This window comes from Nothobranchius furzeri, chromosome 9 (genome assembly GCF_043380555.1).
Source record: "Nothobranchius furzeri strain GRZ-AD chromosome 9, NfurGRZ-RIMD1, whole genome shotgun sequence".
Lineage (NCBI taxonomy): Eukaryota > Metazoa > Chordata > Actinopteri > Cyprinodontiformes > Nothobranchiidae > Nothobranchius > Nothobranchius furzeri.
The window spans coordinates 7,888,090-7,903,824 of record NC_091749.1 but is presented as its reverse complement, the minus strand read 5'-3'; the positions used below and the strand labels follow the sequence as shown (position 1 = coordinate 7,903,824).

The 15,735-nt window shown below is 44.9% G+C and overlaps 1 protein-coding gene across 5 annotated transcripts in view; it reads left to right on the top strand.

Moving 5' to 3' along the window:
- The window catches only part of tpcn2 (two pore segment channel 2), a 132,745-nt gene extending 123,842 nt beyond the window's left edge, over positions 1–8,903 (top strand). For all 5 annotated transcript variants that reach the window (XM_054735267.2, XM_054735266.2, XM_054735265.2 and 2 more), the window contains 2 exons: positions 8,076–8,167; positions 8,271–8,903. In XM_054735267.2, coding sequence (XP_054591242.1) covers positions 8,076–8,167; positions 8,271–8,346 — 168 coding nt within the window. In that variant the 3' untranslated portion in view covers positions 8,347–8,903. The remainder of the gene's footprint in view (positions 1–8,075; positions 8,168–8,270) is intronic.
- Positions 8,904–15,735: the final 6,832 nt, after the last annotated feature.

The following is a 15,735-nucleotide window of genomic DNA, read 5'->3' as shown; positions in this document are numbered from 1 at the left end:
TCTTGGTGGGGCCTTGGAGGTCGGGTCCTGACATGTATGCTGCTGGGAAGAAGGCAGGAACATGCAGCAGTGCCTGGCCTGGGTTCAGGGGCCTCGGGTAGACCCTGGCTCCACTGCTGTCCCATCACAGGGGAGGGGGAGGTCCAGGAGGGGGAGGACCCAACCTTACCTGGATGTCCTATGTCTTATATATTCTGGAAGTTGTGCAAATGCAGGGATGGGTGTAGATATTCTGCTGGGGTGGGGCTGGGTTGGTGCACTCGGACTCTGTGAGGCTCTGCATTGCTGCTGCTTTGGGCCCTGGCGAGATGGGCTGGGATCTCCATGCCCTGGGTGGCATTTAGACAACAGCGATGCCTATTGGGGCCAGTGGGGGAGCTGGCTCCCTGGAGGGATAAGCCCAACCAGCTATTCCTCCCCATCCCTGCACACTTCTCTCCTCCTGCTCCCTCACATCATCAAACAAACATGCACATAGGACCTTGGAGGGGGGGGGGGGGGGGGGGGGGACTATGTGCATGGGTGTGGACCCCATTTCCGCATTCCTGTGGCAACCTGCCCCCCAATTTTATTTGCACCTTAAACACTTCCACCAACGACATTCCACGCAAACACACACTTACAGCAGTGAGCACATTCAATGGTAGTTGGCAGGGAGATTTCTCAGCCTCATCCCAAGTGCCGGTGCCCACTTCCAATTTTAAACTGCACTTAGACACCGAGAGCCGTGGGTGCAAGTGGAGTGGTGTGGTGGCGTCAGCTGGCATAGGCCAGACAATGCCCGCACTGCCCGCTCACCACAGCCATGGAATACACCTCATCAACACACACAACACTATATTGGAGCAGGCGGAGGGAGACTAGGGGTCTTAGCACACCTCTGTTGTTGCTTGGCTTCATGGGGCTGGAGGCTAGGAGGGAGATCTGGCCGTCTGGTTGGGGTCTGGGGTGGTGGGTTGCTGTGCTCAGCATTGGGCGGGGGAGCCTGTTCATCAGCACCCCAGAAGAAAGGGTCAAACTCTGGTAACCGGTAATGGTTGTACCCCATGTGCAGCAGTACCGGGACCAGAGTGAATAGGGTGTGCATGGGGAGCATAAGTGGGTGTCCGGCGTGCATTTTTGTAAGTCTTTGGTTGTATATGCATGTGTGAGCATGAGGGAGGGAGTGTATTTCTGTGTTTGTGTATGACTGTACAGGTGCTGGCCAGTAAATTAGAATATCATCAAAAGGTTGAAAATATTTCAGTAATTCCATTCAAAACGTGAAACTTGTACATTATATTCATGCAATGCACACAGACCAATGTATTTCCGATGTTTATTACGTTTAATTTTGATATTTATAGGTGACAACCAATGAAAACATTAAATCTGGTATCTCAGAAAATTAGAATATTCTAAAGGCCAATGAAAAAATGTTTGTTTCTCTAATGTTGGCCAACTGAAAAGAATGAACATGAAAAGAATGTGCATGTATAGCACTCAATACTTAGTCGGGGCTCCTTTTGCCTCAATAACTGCAGTAATGCGGCGTGGCATGGACTCGATCAGTCTGTGGCACTGCTCAGGTGTTATGAGAGCCCAGGTTGCTCTGATAGTCGTCTTCAGCTCCTCTGCATTGTTGGGTCTAGCGTATTGCATCCTCCGCTTCACAATACCCCATAGATTTTCTATGGGGTTAAGGTCAGGCGAGTTTGCTGGCCAATCAAGGACAGGGATACCATGGTCCTTGAACCAGGTGCTGGTGGTTTTGGCACTGTGTGCAGGTGCCAAGTACTGTTGAAAGGTGAAGTCTGCATCCCCATAAAGTTGGTCAGCAGCAGGAAGCATGAAGTGCTCTAAAACTTCCTGGTAGACGGCTGCATTGACCCTGGACCTCAGGAAACAGAGTGGGCCAACACCGGCAGATGACATGGCACCCCACACCATCACTGATGGTGGAAACTTTACACTGGACCTCATGCAACGTGGATTCTGTGCTTCTCCGCTCTTCCTCCAGACTCTGGGTCCTTGATTTCCAAAGGAAATGCAGAACTTGCTTTCATCAGAAAACATAACTTTGGACCACTCAGCATCAGTCCAGTCCTTTTTGTCCTTGGCCCAGGCGAGACGCTTCTTGCGCTGCTTCTTGTTCAGGAGTGGCTTGACACACGGAATGCGACACCTGAATCCCATGTCTTTCATGAGTCTCCTCGTGGTGGTTCTTGAAGCGCTGACTCCAGCTGCAGTCCACTCTTTGTGGATCTCCCCCACATTTTTGAATGGGTTTGTCGTCACAATTCTCTGCAGGGTGCGGTTATCCCTAGAGCTTGTACACTTTTTTCTACCACATTTTTTCCGTCCCTTCGCCTGTCTGTTAATGTGCTTGGACACAGAGCTCTGCGAACAGCCAGCTTCTTTAGCAATCACCTTTTGTGTCTTGCCCTCCTTGTGCAAGGTGTCAATGATTGTCTTTTGGACAGCTGTTAAGTCAGAAGTCTTCCCCATGATTGTGGTGCCTTCAAAACAAGACTGAGGGACCTTTTAAAGGCCTTTGCAGGTGTTTTGAGTAAATCAGCTGATTAGAGTGGCAGCAGGTGTCTTCTATATTCAGCCTTTTCAGAATATTCTAATTTTTTGAGATACCAAATTTGGAGTTTTCATTAGTTGTCACTTATGAATATCAAATTTAAATGTAATGAACATTGGAAATACATTGGTCTGTGTGCATTGCATGAATATAATGTACAAGTTTCACGTTTTGAATATAATTACTGAAATATTTTCAACCTTTTGATGATATTCTAATTTACTGGCCAGCACCTGTATATGTCAGGTGGGGCCTTTGACTCCCTCCTTCTCCTTGGACTTCTTTTCATGATATGGATCTTCGTCTCCCCTCCCCCTGCCACACCTGGTGTGGAGTACTGTGCCTTGGTCTGCCTGAATGTTCGTGGCTCCCGGGTCAGGGGGTTTAAGATTTTTGGCATCTACCTGATCAATCCCAGGTCTGGGTCCCTGGGCTCTGCTGGGTCCCTGGTGGGGGTGGTCGCCCCTGGGTCCCGGGTCGCTGGGTCCCGGGCTCGGCCGGCTAGGGGGTGGGAGGCTACGGGCAGGCCTGTGGGCTTGCCGCTGATATCTCCCGGGACTCTGCCGGCTGCTGGTTGTGGCCCCCCGGGGCGATCCTCTGCGCCTCTCACGGGGGCCTTTCTGGTTGCAGTCTCCTTGGGGTTCCTGTGTTCTGAGGCAGCGCCTGGGTCTCTGGGGCTTGGAGCTCCCTCCGTCTCCTACACATCTTTGGAGGGCAGATCTGTGGTCCCTCACACTCTCCATTGGACGCTTTTATAGAGAAACCTTACATAAACAAGCGCGTGTACACACACAGGTGCTCACATGGTGCTCTCATAAGTATGGGCTTGGGCACGTTCAACACATGTCTTAAGGCTGTCATTTCCACTAAATGCACTATGATTTATTATCATGTGATTGTTCAGTTAAACAATGCTGATTGTATATTTCTTCAAGTTGACACAGTGATAGCTTGCTCCTGTTGTATTGCTGTGTCCCATTTTTTTTCTCTTCTTTCTCTTTCTGCAGGTCTAGAAGCAGACTCTTGTTCATTATTGTTTATTTTTGTGGGACCCCACCCCCCACCCCCACACCTTTTCTTTTCCTTTCTCTCAGCTCCACAGCTCTCTTTAACTCACACCTCAGATGTTCAATAATATTCAGGTCTGGGGACTGAGATGAACATTCCAGAAAGTTCTACTTGTTCCTTGCATGAATGCATTAGTAGATACTGAACAGTGTTTAGGGTCGTTGTCTTGTTGAAAGATCCAGCCCCGGTGCAGCTTCAGCTTTGTCACTGATTCCTGGACATTGGTCTCCAGAATCTGCTGATATTGAGTGGAATCCATGCGTCCCTCAACTTTACCAAGATTCCCAGTCCCTGCACTGGCCACACAGCCCACAGCATGATGGAACCACCACCATGTTTTACTGTAGGTAGCAGGTGTTTTTCTTGGAATGCCGAGTTCTTTATCCTCCATGCATGATGCTTCTTGTATTGCCCAAATTACTCTATTTTAGTTTCATCAGCCCACAACACCCCTTTCCAAAATACAGCTGGCTTGTCCAATTAAGCTTTGGCAAACCTCAAGAGGCTCTGTTTGTGCTGTAGGTGGAGAAAAGGCTTCCTCTGCATCACTTTCACATACAGCATCTCCTTGTGTAAAGTGCACCGAATAGTTAAACGATGCACAGTGAATCTATCTGCAGCAAGATGATGTTGTAGGTCTTTGGTGCTGGTCTGTAGGGTGACTCTGACTGTTCTCACCATTCTTCTCTTAACTTGAACTGTGTCTGTGGTTTTCCATTTCCTCAATATGTTCCTAACGGTGGAAACAGACAGCTGAAAGACAGCTCTCTGTATCCTTCCCCTAAACCAGGGGGTGGCCAACCTGCGACTCTTGAGCCGCATGCGGCTCTTACGTTCATATCTAAGTTTGTGTTTTTTAAGGTGTGTGTTACAGGGGCCCCAGTTGTGAGAGTGTGTGTGTGTGTGTGTGTGTGTGTGTGTGTGTGTGTGTGTGTGTGTGTGTGTGTGTGTGTGTGTGTGTGTGTGTGTGTGTGTGTGTGAGTGAGTGCGTGTGTGAAGAAGGGATGGGTGATGTTCATGTGTGCCCATGTGTATGATGTGGCTCTTTGGGGTAACGCAGTAAAAACATGTGGCTCTTAGTCTCTGACCGGTTGGCTACCCATGACCAAAACCATGATGGTGAACAATCTTTGTTTTCAGCTCATGTGAGAGTTGTTCTGAGACCACCATGTTGCTGCTCTTCAGAGAATGTTCAAAGAGAAAGGAAACTTATCATTGGCCCCCTTAAATACTCTTTCTCATAATTGGATTCACCTGCGTACCCGCAGAGTACAGACGCTTCTGCTTTTGCTCCCTTATCTTTTTTCCCAAGGCTCTTTGTCCTGTCTGCCTACAGAGCGCTTCTCTGCATTTCTTCTGGAAATCCCTATTTTTTGGAAATGGATTTAATTAATTGGTCATTCAACGCGATTGATAAGATCTTTTCTACGATGAGAACGGAGGAGGGGGCTCCCACTTGCCCTCAAGGGACACACGCAGCAGGATATATGCTCGATTCCTGGAAGGTGTGGAGGATCGTATGCCTCTCTCAGATGTCCATTGAGGATGTCGAAGACATGTGGATATTTGGCTTGATGATCACTGGATTTCTTCTGATTGGAGTGGGAGGATATCTGGTTTTCTGGAAATTTGGGAAGACGGGAGCGATTGGAGTGCGACCCGCACCCACGGAAAGCACCGCCCGGGCGGTGACCTCACAGACTGGGACGTTACTCGAGGTGAATCGTAAGCTGGACAATGTCCTTGCTGCATTACCGGTATTAGTGTGCAAAATAGAAGTCATCTCGGAGAGGGTCACCGGACGGTGTGGGGATGATTAGAACCTAAATTGGCTTCACTGGAGGACTTGAATGATCAATACAGACTTCAAGGCAGAGAGGAAAATTATCTCTGCCTGACCCAAACAAGGTCTTGTTATCCAAATCTGACACCAAGGCAGCCTTGAGCTGCCAACAACAACCCCCACGAAGGAAGGAATGCAGACAGATGCTGTGAAAGCCCGTCCTACCCCCCCCCCCCCCCCCCCCCCCCCCACACACACACACACACACACGCCTTCAGATTGTGGACTTCTGCCTAGTGCGGTCATCAACCTGCAGGAACTCAATGTGCTCTGCGCTCCTCCCAAGATCTCCCTCCCTCCTGTGTATACAGCTGGCCGAGCGCCACACAGGGCTGCTCCCGCTGGGGAAACAGGTAGCGCGACTCGTGTTGCGAAGGACCACAGTCACCAATTCTTGTCATGTGTCTTGCCCATGTATATCTGATCTCTGAATTGTGTGTACTGATACTCAATTTCATTTCTCTGTATGTCTTGCACATGTGGTAGAATTGACAATAAAACTACTCTGACTCTACTCTGACTCTGACTCTCTGTATGGAGGTCAAAGGTCGCTGAGCTTACCAAACCATTTTTGTGTTCCAATAATTAGGTCTAAAGGTTTTGGAATCAATAAAATGACAACAGTGCCCACCTGGCCCAAAGAAGTTTCTGCAATCCAAGAAGAATTTGAAATGTTCAACAACAGGAACGTTCGCTCTGTGGCATGCAGTACTTTTATACTGTTATTGCCTGTTCTGACGGGTGGTAACAGGTTACTAGTGAACACCTTTGTTTTCAGAGAGCTGAGTGATTTCCAGCTCATCTGATCCTGGATCGCTCAGCAGTGGCATTAGTCAGTTATGAAGCTGTGTGCTTGTGTGATTAGAAGTTTATTTGGATAATCTTTGTAAAGGGTTTAATTTACATCTATTTAAGGAACCATAAGACATGACATTCCATGGTAAATATGAAATCAATCGTATGGATCTTTGGGTCTTTTTAACCAGAAGATTGGAACTTTTTATTGCAGGGATTATGTAACACTTTGTATTAACTGAGAGACAACAGAAGAGAGAGTCACCTTTAAAACGTTTAAGATTTATTTCTAAACAATTTTAAACAAGACTAACCCTGAATTCTAAGTGATGAATGGATCTTGGTGTGAATGAGACGTGAGATGAATGGTGTATGTGTGAGTTATGTTGTCATCAGAACTCTCGTATCCGGAGAAGCAAGTCTGAATGATGTTATGATGTTTTGCTCTTAAGCTATGATCGGAGTTTCATAAACACATAAGACACCATGTTGTCGCTCCATACATACCCTTAGGATGAGACCTCCGTACAGATCCAGAATGCCAGGTCCTCAGACCCCCTTTCGGTACCGGAGCCGATGAAACAATGTCAGCAGTACGACAGACTAGTCTTTGGATTGTCTCCAGGTAAAAAGTGACAGATAGTTGTCAGCGTCATATGGACCCGGAGGGTCAGTGAGTTCAGCTTTTATTCTGAAAGGAACCGTTGCTTGGTTGGTAAAATGCAACAGATTTTATCCAGCTTGTCGGTTCTTTGCTTAAAAAGGAAGTCCGGGTGGCCGGTCCGATACTTCTCTTAGAATGCGGTGAACTGTAGAGAACTGAACTAAGATGGCGTGGGGACTGGTTTTATTAATCTGGATGTTTTGATTTCTGGTCGAATCAAAGTTGGACAGATTTATAAACACCACAGAGACTATGCCACGCTTCAGAAAGGAAGGTTCTGATTGGATGAGAAAGATAAAATGTGTCATGTGGCTTACATTACGTGGATCAGGATGTCAAGTGCAGCTAGATTAAGTCACATTACTTATTAAAGCATATTAATCATAACATTGTCATTTCACAGATTGGTCAACATTATATTATTAACTAACACTTTGTTTGATTAGCTTTATTAAAAATAGAGTTACTTGATTTATTAAAAAGAACAAGTTCTTTGTCTTCATTCTTCTCTTGAGCTGGAAAGGAGAAGTTTTAGAAGCAAATGCATGAGACCTTGAGCAATATCTCATGCAGATTAGTTCTTGCTGAGGAGAGGGGGGAAATGACAGCCATCTCATTCCGTTACATCTTCATTTTGCTAGCTCTCTGCTGGTGTTAGCTGGAGAAATTCTTGGGTCAGAAAGTCACTCAGACCTATGTCACACTGAAATGTGGACTCACCCAGCTTTGCTTGGGAAGGCTGTGCTGATTTTTGAAGCCAGCAGAGAGCAGAGCACACCTTGCCTGATAAAAGGTAACCATTAGCATTAGCAACTCCACCACATAGCAGAACTCCTTCAGGCTGTTATTATTTGTGGAGATTAAACATCAACATTGCAAAGCAATCAGACTCAGTGGAAGAGTCATTTTGCTGTTATATTCTCCAAATCCCCCAGCACCACTCTAACTTCTCTTACTAACTTCAGCTTCATGAAACAAGTGCGCCAGAGCTGTTTCCACAGGAAACCATTCACAGGGTGCTCATTTATACTAGAGACCACTGGGGATTCGTTCAAATAAAGAGTGGGTGCCCTCTTTAAATAGTTCCAGCCTTGAATGTCCAGGAAGAGATTTTCAAGTGTTTTTTTATGTGACAGAACTTCATCTATAAATGGGATCGTAGTCACAGCTGCTCTGTCACCGATGTGGAGAAGATCAGATACGAAACCTCTGTTCAGTTCATGTTCAAGTAGGTCAACACACACATTTGCTGGAGGTCTGATAACCCATGTTCCCAGTTTGTGCTAATGGATGTCGGTGTGTCCTGATATAAACGTGTGATTGTTTGGCAGAGAGCAGATCCAAGAGCCAACAGAAGAGGAATTACTTTGTCAGCTCCACCAACACCCTCATCTACATCTTCAGTAGTAACCCAGAACCACCCAACAGCAGTGGGAGCATCCTGCCATTGGTGTTTTTGTTCAAATCTGTAACATTTTTATTTCAGCTTTTATTATTGAGCCTTGTGCACAGGGTCCACTGATGTTTTTACTGTGGGTCTACAGCAGGGGTGTCAAACTCAAACTCACACGGGGCCGAAATGAAACTCTGGGACGGAGTCGAGGGCCAAACTTCATATTTTTTGAAAAAGTGACGGCACATTTGCACATTTTCTTTATCAACATATATGCAATTTTGAACCTTTAAATTTGGAAACAAACTTATTTCTGCATTAACACTGAATGTGGAATAACCAAATTACACACGAGCAAGTCAGCTTAAAAAAAACGCATCAGTGGTATTCATTACTTGTGGTATAATCAGCATTTTTAAAATCTATTCAGGATTTATGTTTTCTTGTTGTTTATTCATTTTTCTTATTTTTTATTCTCCTTTTTTTCTCCTGTAATAAGTGTCATTGCTGCTGTGACATCTAGCTTTCCCCGCTGAGGAACAATAAAGGGATTTTCTATTCTATTCATCTATCTGCAGCCTTTCCACTTCCTTTTTTACTGTAGGTTAAATCTTTTCTCACGGGCCAACAACAAAATAAAAATATCATTTTATCTTAAATGAAAATGCAACATCTCACCTGTTAACTTTCATGTTTTGGAGCAGAAAAAGAGCATAAAACCAACATATTTAAAGCTCAGTTTGTTCCACTGGTTTACTGTGATGCTCACCTGTTCCAGCCAGATACCTGCATCATGGGGTTGATCTGAGCTGAGGAGGAGACTCCTGTTGTTTTGTTCATCTTCATCATAATAACGACAACATTAGATGACAACAGGCGCTCACATAGGTTTGTGCTGATGAACATGTCTGAGCAGCTTGGCCACGTTGTTGTGTGTCGGGGAGGAAACACGACGACAGCAACCACAGAGCCGTGCTGGTTTGAGCGTGTCGCTGCTCGCTGGAGTTATATCAGCTCTGTCTGGAAGTTAGTTAGAAAACTTTCTCTTTCATTCGTGAGCACATTACTGAGCGGCTAGAATCTCCGTTTCTGGGCTTCAACGTCAGAAAATAGCTGAGTGAACTCGGCGCTGAGTGAGAGGAGTGTTTCGTTTGTCCGAGACAGCGGAGCTGCAGACACCAGCAGCAGACGCTGGAAAAAAACACAAAGGAGGGGGCGCGTCGGCTCCGCTCTAACGCCGCAAAGCATCATGGGAGTTGAAGTCTTTGCGGTAAAATCGGCCAGCGGGCAAGTTTTAATATATTTTTGATATTTATCTCGTGGGCCACATAAAAATGCTCCGCGGGCCGCATCTGGCCCGCGGGCCTTGTGTCTGACACATGTGGTCTACACAAACCTAGTGAAACTGAAGACAGTCTGCTGGTTTTAAACACGGGAACCACTGAGTCTGTTCATCATTGTGAATCCAAGACCATAAGTTTCTGTTGGGGTTGCCAAGCCCATTTAGTTGCTGGGTTAGTACAGCATCTGAACCATAAGGCTCAGATTAGCTGTTTCCTGTGTAAGGGGTCTTATCGGTTTTCTCTCAGGCCTAGTCCACATGTAGCCGGGTTTTTTTTTTTAAATGAATATCCGCCCCTGCAAAAACTTGCATCCACACCACCTCGTTTAACAAAAACTCTGTCCACACGTACCCGGATAAATACATTGTTAAGGACATGCCAGACCTGTAGGCGGCAGTACTTGGAGAAACCAGGTGCCGGGCAATAGGCGTTCTTAACCTCGTCCTTCGTCTGTGGTCTTCCGCAAGGAGCAGTAATCCCGCTTGCAAAAACAAACAAGCAAAAAGCACTTGGACAATTGATAAAGCGAGCGCAGCTCTGAGGGCATCCATGCTGTCGGCTAGTGTAAACACAGGTCGCACACGTGATATCAGTATTTTTTGTCGTGGAAAGTGACGTTGCGGACCTTAAAACTCCGGTTTTGTCTGTCCACACGCAGACACCCAAAACGGAGAAAACGCAGATCTTCTCTTTGGCCGGAGTTTTTAAAAAGATCCGTTTTCGTGTGCAAAAAACTCCATTTTCGTGTGGATGACAGGCCAAAATGTAGAAAGACATCTACATTTTGGCAGATCCCCGGCTACGTGTGGACAGGGCCTCAGTTGGGCGGAAAAAATCTAATATGCATTAACGCTTTAAAAGGGACATAAATCGTACGTTTTGACTGCTTTTGTGCTGCCATGAGCCTGTACTGCCTCTATAAACTCCTAACATGAAAAAAACTATTCATCTTTTTTCTGTCAGTGTTTCGTTTCAAGAACTTTAAACCTGAAGCAAGTATTTTGTCAATATTATTCATCTTTTGAAATTTAATCTAAGATGAAACCAGGTCTTATGGTAGCTCAGGGAAATCACAGCTTTGTAATTATTTGAGACAGAGCAAAAATATAGTTCATAAAAATCTATTTAATACTATATTTATACTATTATTGATGACAGAACGAGTTATGATGAATGTTGGTTGAAACAAGATAACAGACAGTGAATGAGATGATGCAATGTTATGGAGTCAGACCCGTGCCACAACCCGTGCACGCGGATTGGGTCCACATCGCGCGTGTGAACGGGACTCGCGAGTGAAAATATACATGGCGAGAGGTCATTTGTGCACTGAGAGGGAGCAAACTGTGTCTGTGAGCGCACAAGGACGTGCACAAGTGACAAACCTGCGTGCGCGCATTGCCAACGAGCACACAGCAGAGGAAAACGTGTGCGCGCGGCAGCCTCTCTGCGTGCTCGGTTTCTGACTCCGCTCGCTTGGCTGTGAAGGGGTTTTGGCACTCTGGAGGCGTGGCCTGTGGCAGATCTTCTCTGTCCTCTGATTGGTTAGTTTACCCCGCACTTTACCCTCTACCTCATTGGCCCATTGGCTTCCTGTTGGACCAAAATGATGGAGCTATATCTATATAAAAAAAATCTGATATTCAGTAGGTGCTGTCATAGCTCAGCTGGGAGAGCGGTGACTCTCTCCCTGGAGGATCCAGGTTCGAGTCTGGGCAAGGAAAATAGAGTAGATGTCATGTTATTTTTTCCTAATTCTTGTGATATTATTTTACAGTTGTGACCGTTCAACTGTCATTAAACGTCCGAATGTTTGCTGGGCAGTGTTTTAAAAAGTGCACATAAGCTAGATGGTTTTAACCATATAAAATTACATTTTTTGTGATACTGGAAAAATACATACTGAAATAAAACTACTGATTGAAAACTTTATGACTGTGGTTGTACAATATATGACTCACTAATACACTGCAAACGCCCTTAGAGTGGGGCTTCCAGAGAGAGAGAGAGAATTTGTATTCTGTCAAAGTTGTAATATTACTTCAGCCACTCATATAAATAATTTAAATGTTAATTTAATGAAATATTTCTATTTTTTCATTACCTCACCCTTGTTTTGACAAAAACGGGACCTTGTTGGATAATATCATGGAGAAACTATTTGTTCACAGTACTTGGCTCAGTGAGGATCTGTATACCAAAGGAGGAGATACTCAGAAATCTGTCTGCAGATTGTTACAACCCAGACTGGAAGTGGTGGGCTGTAATAAGAAAGGAGACCAAACAGAGGAGTGGGGGGTTCAACAACTGATTTATTTAACCAAAGTAACTAAAGTAAGGCTGCTTAACGAGCTGCCTACAACAGAAGAAAAACACAATTAAACACAAATAAAAACCCAATGAGATGGTGGGGGCATCACAACACGTTCAGGACTACCCAAACACCAGTAATTCTTGACTGCACTGATCTGAGGTGTCAATGGCCATATTCCCCTCTCTTCCAGAGTCATATATTTTCCTCAAGTTCAACTGCACTCAGAAGAGGCTCATTTGGATTGTGCCACATAGGCCAGTGACCTTTGTCTCAGCACTGTATGCTGGAACTATCAGCAACCAACCTGGGAATCTGGTGTGTTGAAAATGCTACAACTAGAGATGGTCATCATGGTAGACAGGGGTTTCTTCATTGATGACATTGTGCCCTGCAACGTGTACAGGCCAGCGTTCCTTTCTGGCAAACCTCAAATGTCTGCATGTGAAGTTATAGAAACAGAAGCCATACCATGTCTGAGAGTGCATGTGGAGCGCTCCATGCATCTGGTCCAAGAACACAAGCTTTTTGATTGTTATTCCCCTCCTTGCATTTGTAAACAATCAGCTATATGCTGTGGTTTTTCTCCTTACCAACTTTTAAAATAGCCCACTAGTGAAGGCCTGGGCAAAGAAGCCTGATGTCTGAGAACCTCAACATATGTACGGCAACCACACTGTATATTTACACACTTTCATAAAGAAACTGCATATCAAGCTTTCATTCAGATGACCTTCAACAGTGCTGCACCCTGCTGAGGGACATCCGAGTAAAACCTTGAGATGGCCATTTTCTGCTCACTAACTTGCTTTAGTAAATCCTTACTTTTGTTAAATAAATCAGTTGTTGAACCCCCCACTCCTCTGTTTGGTCTCCTTTCTTATTACAGCCCACCACTTCCAGTCTGGGTTGTAACAATCTGCAGACAGATTTCTGAGTATCTCCTCCTTTGGTATACATATCCTCACTGAGCCAAGTTCTGTGAACAAATAGTTTCTCCATGATATTATCCAGCAAGGTCCCGTTTTTGTCAAAACAAGGGTGAGGTAATGAAGAAATAGAAATATTTCATTAAATTAACATTTAAATTATTTATATGCATCATTAAAATAAAAAAATATGTTTTGAAATATATAAAGTGCACCAAACTCGACTCAGTCCATTCAACAATTCTAAATGGACAATTATGTAACTCATCAATTAATTATTTGAAAGGATAATTTGTCAATTAAATGCTGAAAAAAATAAACAATACATTAATGAGGCATGAACTTTTTAAACTTGAACATACCCACACCCACAAGTCTATTTTTACCTGGAGTCTTCTCTCTCTCTCTCTCTCTCTCTCTCTCTCTCTCTCTCTCTCTCTCTCTCTCTCTCTCTCTCTCTCTCTCTCTCTCTCTCTCTCTCTCTCTCTCTCTCTCTCTCTCTCTCTCTCTCTCTCTCTCTCTCTCTCTCTCTCTCTCTCTCTCTCTCTCTCTCTCTCTCTCTCTCTCTCTCTCTCTCTCTCTCTCTCTCTCTCTCTCTCTCTCTCTCTCTCTCTCTCTCTCTCTCTCTCTCTCTCTCTCTCTCTGGAAGCCCCACTCTAAGGGCGTTTGCAGTGTATTAGTGAGTCATATATTGTACAACCACAGTCATAAAGTTTTAAATCAGTAGTTTTATTTCAGTATGTATTTTTCCAGTATCACAAAAAATATAATTTTATATGGTTAAAACCATCTAGCTTATGTGCACTTTTTAAAACACTGCCCAGCAAACATTGAGACATTTAATGACAGTTGAACGGTCACAACTGTAAAATAATATCACAGGAATTAGGAAAAAATAACATGACATCTACTCTATTTTCCTTGCCCGTACTCAAACCTGGATCCTCCAGGGGGAGAGTCACCCGCTCTTCCAGCTGAGCTATGACAGCACCTACTGAATATCAGATTTTTTTTATATAGATACAGCTTTCATCATTTTGGTCTGACAGGAAGCCAATGGGTCAATGAGGTAGAGGGTAAAGTGCGGGGTAAACTAACCAATCAGAGGACGGAGAAGATCTGCCACAGGCCACGCCTCCAGAGTGCCAAAACCCCTTCACACCCGAGCGAGCGGAGTCAGAAACCGAACAGGCAGAGAGGCTGCCGAGCGCGCACCTTTTCCTCTGCCGTGTGCTCGTTGGCAATGCGCGCACGCAGGTTTGTCACTTGTGCACATCCTTGTGCGCTCACAGACACAGTTTGCTCCCTCTCAGTGCACAAATGACCTCTCGCCATGTATATTTTCACTCGCGAGTCCCATTCACACGCGCGATGTGGACCCAATCCGCGTGCACGGGTTGTGGCACGGGTCTGATGCCATACAATGTAAGCCTAGTGTCGAGCGCAGGTGAGGTGAGAGGAGGTGAGGATCCAAACACAGGTGAATAAGGCAGGCAGGCAGGCAGGAACGGTTTAACAAGGTTTTAATTAAGAACATGCTGGACATAGAAACAATGATCTGGCAAGGCAAAAAGGACTGACGGGGTTTAAATACAGGAGGAGCTGGGACTGTGGGTGATTGGGAGACGAGAGGCAGGTGGGAGCAGTTAACATGGACTCAGGACTGATCAGAATGGGCAGAGAGGACAGAGTGTGACAAACCTAGTGTTATGTCTGGGTTGTAAAATGAGTCTGACTGTACGGTTTAACAAATTATCCATTAATAAAACCATCCCACACCAGTGGTGCTGATCTATGAGCCCTTGTGGTGAAGGCTCCTGATGATCCAGGGGCCGGAGAAGTCAGTGTGGACAGACTGCTAGGGATGGGTACCTTTGACATTTGAATCGATACGGTACTAATTACCGGTACCTACGAATCGATACCGGTACTTAACGGTACCAATTTTCGATACTTTTGAGTGTTTTTTATTTTAATTCTCTTTTAAAATTAAATATATATTTTTCTCAACATATAACAATATTTGATAAATATCACGATAAATAACATACAACTGTTTGTATTTTAACATTGCCCTTGTAGTTTTATAAGCTGATAATTAAACTGAAGCAAACATCTTTACTGTGAACTAAATTTACTGTGTATCTTCATTCCTTTTGCAGTCTTTTTTCATTTGATTTTTCCTACTGGGAAGTTAGAATTTCCGAGGAGAAAGCGAACGCACCATTAGCTGATAACAATGGTAGCAATGGAAGCTAACATATGAAGCTAACGATATCTTAAACAGTTTATTTAGCTGCTGGAGCAGATTTAAACGATGCCTCACACTTAGATCGTCACTGGTTTCGTCTTCACCCGTCACATTTAGTAAAGTGAAGCCAAACTTTAGAGCGCGTTCATGTTGTTCTAGTCGGAATTTCGGAGTTCCGAGGAGAAAGCGAACGCACCATTAGCGAAACGGAAACTAACATATCAAGCTAATTATATTTACCTACCGGAGCAGATTAAGATGAGGATGTCTCACTTAGATAGTTGTCGCTGGTTTCATCATCCAGTTACCCATCACATTTAGTGAAGTGGACCCAAGCTTTAGCCTGCGTTCTCTCTACCATGCTGCTCTGTTTACAACTGGTTCACAGCAAGCGACGACAAAACGCTCTTGCGCATGCGCAGCTTCTTGGCAAGCTCTCGTTATGATGGACGGGTACCGAAACGAGGCACCGTTTGAAATGACGTGAATCGGTGCTCGGTCGGTACTGTGGAATTCGGTCGGTACCTTAAAAAGTACCGAATTCGGTACCCATCCCTACAGACTGCTGA